At 50.8% G+C, this 6,199-nt stretch overlaps 1 protein-coding gene across 2 annotated transcripts; it reads right to left on the bottom strand.

The window, feature by feature from the left end:
- Positions 1-1,616: 1,616 nt before the first annotated feature.
- On the bottom strand, positions 1,617-3,699 carry RPL15 (ribosomal protein L15). Of its 2 annotated transcripts, none has more exons than XM_040963599.1 (4): positions 3,645-3,699; positions 2,902-3,083; positions 2,570-2,706; positions 1,617-1,973 (listed from the first exon to the last, which is right to left on the bottom strand). In XM_040963599.1, exons 2-4 carry the CDS (start codon positions 3,071-3,073, stop codon positions 1,668-1,670), a joined length of 615 nt encoding a protein of 204 aa, XP_040819533.1. In that variant the 5' UTR covers positions 3,074-3,083; positions 3,645-3,699; the 3' UTR covers positions 1,617-1,667. The 2 variants fall into 2 exon arrangements, with proteins under 2 accessions (XP_040819533.1, XP_040819537.1); XM_040963603.1 differs by having other exon boundaries at positions 2,902-3,078; positions 3,640-3,673.
- Positions 3,700-6,199: the final 2,500 nt, after the last annotated feature.

The following is a 6,199-nucleotide window of genomic DNA, read 5'->3' as shown; positions in this document are numbered from 1 at the left end:
TTTAGACTCTCATATTAGAACCTCTAACTTGTGTGGTTTCAAAGCAAAATCCCAATTTTGTTCAAATAACATGCAGGAATTTAATTACTAACTTGAGAAGGCTGTGGTAGTGAGGGACGAAAAACATGTATCTAAAAAAAAAATTACAAAGGAATCCAGGTTGGTGTGAGATGCTGAGGGGTGGGATGAGACACAGCAGCAGCTGGAAAACTTTGAGCCCGTGTGGGGTCTCTGGTTTCCAGCACAGAACCCCAGTGCTGACTTCAGAGCCCTCTAGTGCCGGCTGGACTGCAGGGCAGCTCTCGGGAGCAGGGTTGATGGTGATCTTCCAAACTCCTTCCCAAGTTAGCACCTGGAAGCTTTAGATACCTTTAAAAAGAATTTTTCTAATCGACGTAATACACTAAAGAGAACCTGCAGACATTTGTCCGATTATTCCCATCATGACATTGACACTTTCTTGCAGTTTGCCTTTAAGCACTTTAGCACCGGACAAAAGATTTAACAGAAGCTCCATTTGCTTAACACATTTATCACTTCTACACACATCTATGGTTTTAAATGGAAAGGAATTGTGGCCTCAGGCTTTAGTGAGCTTGCCACCGAAAATTTCCGAAAACTTGAGTCTTCTCAAATCCTTAGAGGACATAGAAAACTTCATCAGGGAAAACCAGCAATAAGATTTTAAAGTCCAACTTTCCTGCTTCACAATGAAAATCCCCCCAGGGAAATGGAAGCCTAACGTGAATACATGGTGCAAGCAGGAAGGTGGGCAGCAACTGATGGCCAGACCTTGTTCAGTTAGATCTTAAAGGAAGTCTGTAAGATGGTATGATAGATTAACAGGTGTGATTTGAAACCAGGAGCTCATATTTTCACTAATGTGGGCTGAAAGACACCAACTTCAACAGCTAACCTCTTTCCACCATAAATGTGGCCATTTCCCAACACTGACATTTGCCAGGCACCAGTCTACTAGATTCCCACTTTAACGCTCATCACCACCCAGTGAACCTTTGAAGATGTAACCTGTTTCAATCCCCATGAAGACATTCCAGTGCACACACAACACACAAAACCAGAGCTCTAGAACTGAAAGAGCTTTCATGGTATCATGGAATGCACATCAACAGTTTGGGATAACCTAATTTCATTTGACTAATTTCTTAAATTTTATTCGGTGCTTGTAAAAATGATGGCGTTGGGGCAAACAGTTTTCAAGAGGCACAAACTTCAAACATTTAACACTGGAGCAGATCTAGAAAACCGAACATGGTCACCGCAGTCAGGACACTCCCAGCCTATAATTTCCCACATAAATCCAATTGTTTGTCCTTGCTAAACCAATTCCCGGAAGATCATATCACATGCATGAGACAATCTACATGGCTGGCTTCAGCAAGCCCCTTTTGAACAGTTCACACCTACTATACCAAACAGCATGTTTTCAACAACTGAAGAAACTCCCTAATAAAACTAAGACAAAGCATCTTATTAGAACAAGAAACACCACTTAGATCTTTCAACAATATTGCACTTTTACGTTTCATAATTTGACAAAGCATCCATGAAGTACCTGCAGACTAGTTTTAACAAACAACACCTTTAAGCAGACATGACTGTCCTAAATGGTTTATTAGGTACGAGGTTTACAAACATGACTGGTGTTAGCGGTAGCGGTGCAGCTGGAGTGTGTTACGCCTTCTCCAGGCTGCACGGCGAGAACCACCAATTGTGTGGTGGAACTTGTGGCCCTTGCCAAGGCCACGACTCTTGCGGCCTGCAGAAGTCAGCCCACGCATCTCCCTGTGCTTGTGGACGGGCTTGGTGATCCATTGGGTGTCAGGGTTTCTTCTGATAGCTTTGTGGAATGGATCAATGAGGATCACCTCAAAAAACTTGTATGTGGAATCTTCACCAACCCAGTAAGAGTTCAGGACTCGCAGAGCCCCGCAGTGACGCCCCGCTCGTTCCTAGAACAGCAAAAAAGGCCCACGTCAGCCTTCAGCAAACTCCAGCAGCCAGTTCCCCCTTACACCACAGGCCGAGGTTACTTACTTAAGGATCTATTCAGGATCTAAGGGGTAAGCATTTTACAAAGCTAGGAGGCTGACTCACGTAACATACTCAGAATAACACATCCATTCTGCGAAAACACACGTTAGTATGTGGCCAACAGAATTCTGTCTTTTCCCTAACACCACTGAGAGGGCCACAAGCTCTTCTGAGGTGCTTTGCAGGCCATAGCACTTCAGCTTCTCATCTCTTCAATAATGAACATTCTGATAAAGACGACAGATCTTAGTTTGACCCCTTCTAGAGAAGGGAGCTTAGGAACCCAGAAGACCTGCAACCCGATATAACGCATCTCCTGCACTCTTGGGGCGTGGTACTCAGGTTGAAACTGACTGCCTTTTCAAAGCTTCCATTTCAACACTCCATGTCATAAAGCACCCAGTAACAAAGGCCTTCTTTAACAACAAATCACGACCATTACAACTCCCACAGACCCAAGAGTCGCAGCTGGCCTCCCGCCCCACTCACCGCCCCCCGCTCCCAAACTCCTCACCTCGGCCACAGACTGCAGGCTCCGTGCAAACTTGAGCTGGTTAACACCATGATGGACGGGCTTGCCGTAGGTCGCACCCTTAGGCACGGGGCGCTTGCGGCCACCGCGGCGCACACGAATCCTGTAGATGACATAACCTACACACACAAAGTACAGTAAACTTTACTAAAAGTGTCTTGTCAACACGGAGAGATGGCAAGGGAAATCCGACGCACCCGATGAGAGCCAAGTGGTTTGGTTTTTTTTTTTTTAAACGTTGACCACACGGCGAGGTGCGACTTGCAATCTGCCCACGGCCACTTCCCGGTCACCTCCCCGAGCCCTGCACGCACCTTGCTTGGCCTTGTAGCCCAGCCTGCGCGCCTTGTCGGGCCGCGTGGGCCGGGGCGCCCGGTGCAGCGCCGAGAGCTGGCGGTACTGCCAGCAGCGGACCCGCAGCAGGAAGCGCATCACGTCCGACTGCTTCTTCCTCCACAGCTCCTGGATGTACTTGTAGGCACCCATCCTGGCTCACCTGAGACGGGAGACAATGACCGGAGTCCCTCCCTACCCGTCCGTCCATCTTGCTGGGTCTCCACCAGCCACCCTAAGATGGTCGGCCCCGACAGAGCGAGGACCAGCCCCGACCTCCACCCCGGCGAGGACCCCCGCGAGGGACAGACGGGGCCAGATGCGGACGCGGAGCTGGACGAGGGAAGGAGACGGCGCCCAGGGCCGCGTCCCCCGCACGGCCCAGCCACGCAAGGTGCCGCCGCCGCCGCCAACGACCCCTCCGGGACAAAGCGCCTGCCCCCACCCCAGCAGCCATGCTCGCTCTCGGCTCCCGTTCTTCATTCCCCGCGCTTCCTGCAAGCTTCGGGCCCAGCTTGAATTCGCGCCGCCATCACATTTTTCCTCTCGCACGCCCGGAAGGCCGCCGCCTCCCCACATCCCTGCTGCTCCACATCCAGACCCAACTCCAGGCGCACAGCAGAAAAGAGAAGCTCGGAGGACGCAGGGTCCCCAAGCTTGGATGGCTGAGGCAAAGGGAGATGCGCGACGGATGCAAAAGCGAAGAGCCCCAACCCAGCCTTACCTGATGGCTGCCGGCCGACGGAAAGGAAGAAGCCTTTCTCCCACAATCCTTTTGGGCTCCTCCCCTACTTCGGAGATCCTCCTTCCGGTGGAAACCGGAGCCTGTGCAGAGCCTCATGGGACATGTAGTTCCAGCCTCGAGCCCGGGAGGCGGGGTTCTGCATCGATTGGGCCCCGCCTTCTCTATTGTCCCGCCCCCTGCTCTGTGGAATTAGAACCTTCGAGGCGGGCGGCTCGGAGTTGGCGCGGTCTCCCCCGGAGCGCACGTCGGGGTCTCTCCGAGCAGGCAAGTCGGGGACGGGAAAGCCGGCGGCTCAGGTGACTGCTCACCTGCGGAGCCGCTGCGGGGCGCTTCCACCTGCTGCTCTCTCAGGTCCCCGCGGGCCCCGGTCCAGACGCGTTCGGTCGAGGGGGAGCGGGCTTGCTGCGGGTGTCTTCCCGTGCTCAGGATTGCGAACGTGGGCAGCACCGTTTTTCAGCAGAATATTTATTTTTCCAGGACGTGTTTGGCAGGGACGCGCGCTTTTCAGGAAGAAAGGGCAGCGTGCCGGGTTCTTTAGGGAGAAAAAGTTGGCTGACTTCGATGCGTCTTGAGGATATTTTCACTTTTGTTCATTGGCGTGTGGTTTTAACCTCCTTCCACATCCTATGTTTGAATGTGGCCAGCGTTAAAGAGACTCTGCGTCGGTGGTTTTTCGGTTTTTTTTTTTTTCCTCCTCCCGGTACTGTATATTTTCCTTTTGTAGATCCCTTGTTAAGAGTCCGCACGTGGAGCCTGGGCGCACGAAGCCCACGGTTAAAGTGCCTAAATGCCCTGCGCTGTCCCACACGCAGCAGCGAACCAGACAGAACTTCCAGGCTTTGTGCAAAGGGCAGTAAGCTGTTGTGTCGTGTTCAGACTTAAGTGCTAAGGAGAAATGTTGAGGGGACAGACTCTGCACGGCCGGAGCGTTTGGTCAAGGTAGCGGCCGTGGGAGAGCTTCAGGTGTGGGCCAAAGCTCCGCCAGTGAACTGCCGCACCTGTTTAAACCTCTCAGCACACCTGGCACAGGCTGCAATTTTGGATGGAATGTTCTGGGAAAGTTTACCTTGTTTTAGGTTTTATTTGCTTAAAAGGCAGAGAGGAGAGAGAGAAGGAAAGAGAGCTTCCATCTCTGACTCATAACACCAAATGGCCAACTTAGGTGGAAGCAAGGTGCCTGGAACTCCAGCTGGGTCTCCCACAAGTAGGGCAGTGGTTCAGCGTTTGGGGCGTGCTCCTCTGCCCTCCCAGGTGCATTACCCGGCAGCTAGATGGAAAGTGAAGCAGCCAGAACTGGAACTGAGTCTTTGCTAGGAGATGGCCGCGTTGCGGGTGATGGCTTAATCCTCTGTGCTGCGGTGTCGGTCCCAGGGCAGCTTTACCTGAGCAAATACCATTCAGGCAAAGGCCTCAAGGTCTAAGCTTGGGGTTGGGAGACTAAGTCAGAACCCACAGGAGCAGCAGGGAAGCATGGCAGCGAGGTGAAAGTTCCTCGGTGGGTGTTGGATTTCACATTACCTCGGAATGAAAACCACTGGGAGGTTTTGAGCTGAATGGTGACTTCGCCTGGGGCACATTTTAGAAAGACAACTTGAATTTGTTGCTTTGAGGCTAACAAAAAAAGATGGAAGCAGAGATCCCAGCTAAGAGGCTGTGTTAATTTCTCATTGTGGTGTTAAGGAATTACTGCAGGTTTCCTGGCTGGCCATCTCCTTAACGAGTTCATGTAAAGTCTGCAGGTCACTAACTGCTGGAGGCTGAAATGAAGAGGTCTACACAGCTGGAGGCACTAGGGGAGAATGCCTCACGGCCCTTTCTAGTTTCCAGCCAGTTTTCCTTGGCTGTGGACTTCCTACCTTGCAACAGTGTAACAGCTTCACTCATGGCTCTCCTCTGCAGCTGGTACTGCTTTAATGATGCTGTGATTACATTGAGCCCACCAAATCATCCAGAAAACTCTCAAAAGTTGTTGATCCATCACACCTGTGAAATTCCTGCTCCTGTGTAAAGAAACATACACCCAGAGGTTAGGTTACAGACGTCTGTGTGAGAAACCAGTCCTCAGAACACTTAGGAAGTGATGGCATGGGAGGTGGACAGCCCTGGATATATTTCATAACTCACTGATGGAGCAGACGGGGAGGTTGAGAGAAAGGAATTGAGGGTGATGGGCTACACGGTTGGATGATTAAAAATCATCGGTAGTTGATCAGTTTTATTTCTAGTTGATTGAGGTTTTTGAGCAGTGGGGATCGTGTTGGGTTTTGCTCATTTGTTTATTCCTGACGCCGGGCTCTATGGTAGGCCTCAGTAAATATTTGGTGAGCTAGAATCTACTTACTGCATTCTGTTGAAATGTTTGTAGAGCCCTTTTAATGTACCTTTAGTATGTAAGATACTGTCTCCGGGTAAGCCGAAGTAGTGCATGCCATGCATAATATTGAAGTAGGTAACACATGAGATAGAAGTTCTATCCATGTGATGCTAGTTCTTTATAACTCCTCCCCTGTGATGGATTTCAGCATTTGGTTGAA

This window comes from Ochotona curzoniae, unplaced genomic scaffold (assembly GCF_017591425.1).
Source record: "Ochotona curzoniae isolate NIBS_2020 unplaced genomic scaffold, NIBS_Ocur_1.0 contig_1302, whole genome shotgun sequence".
Lineage (NCBI taxonomy): Eukaryota > Metazoa > Chordata > Mammalia > Lagomorpha > Ochotonidae > Ochotona > Ochotona curzoniae.
The sequence above is the reverse complement of the archived record's forward strand: the minus strand, read 5'-3'. Positions and strand labels throughout refer to the sequence as shown.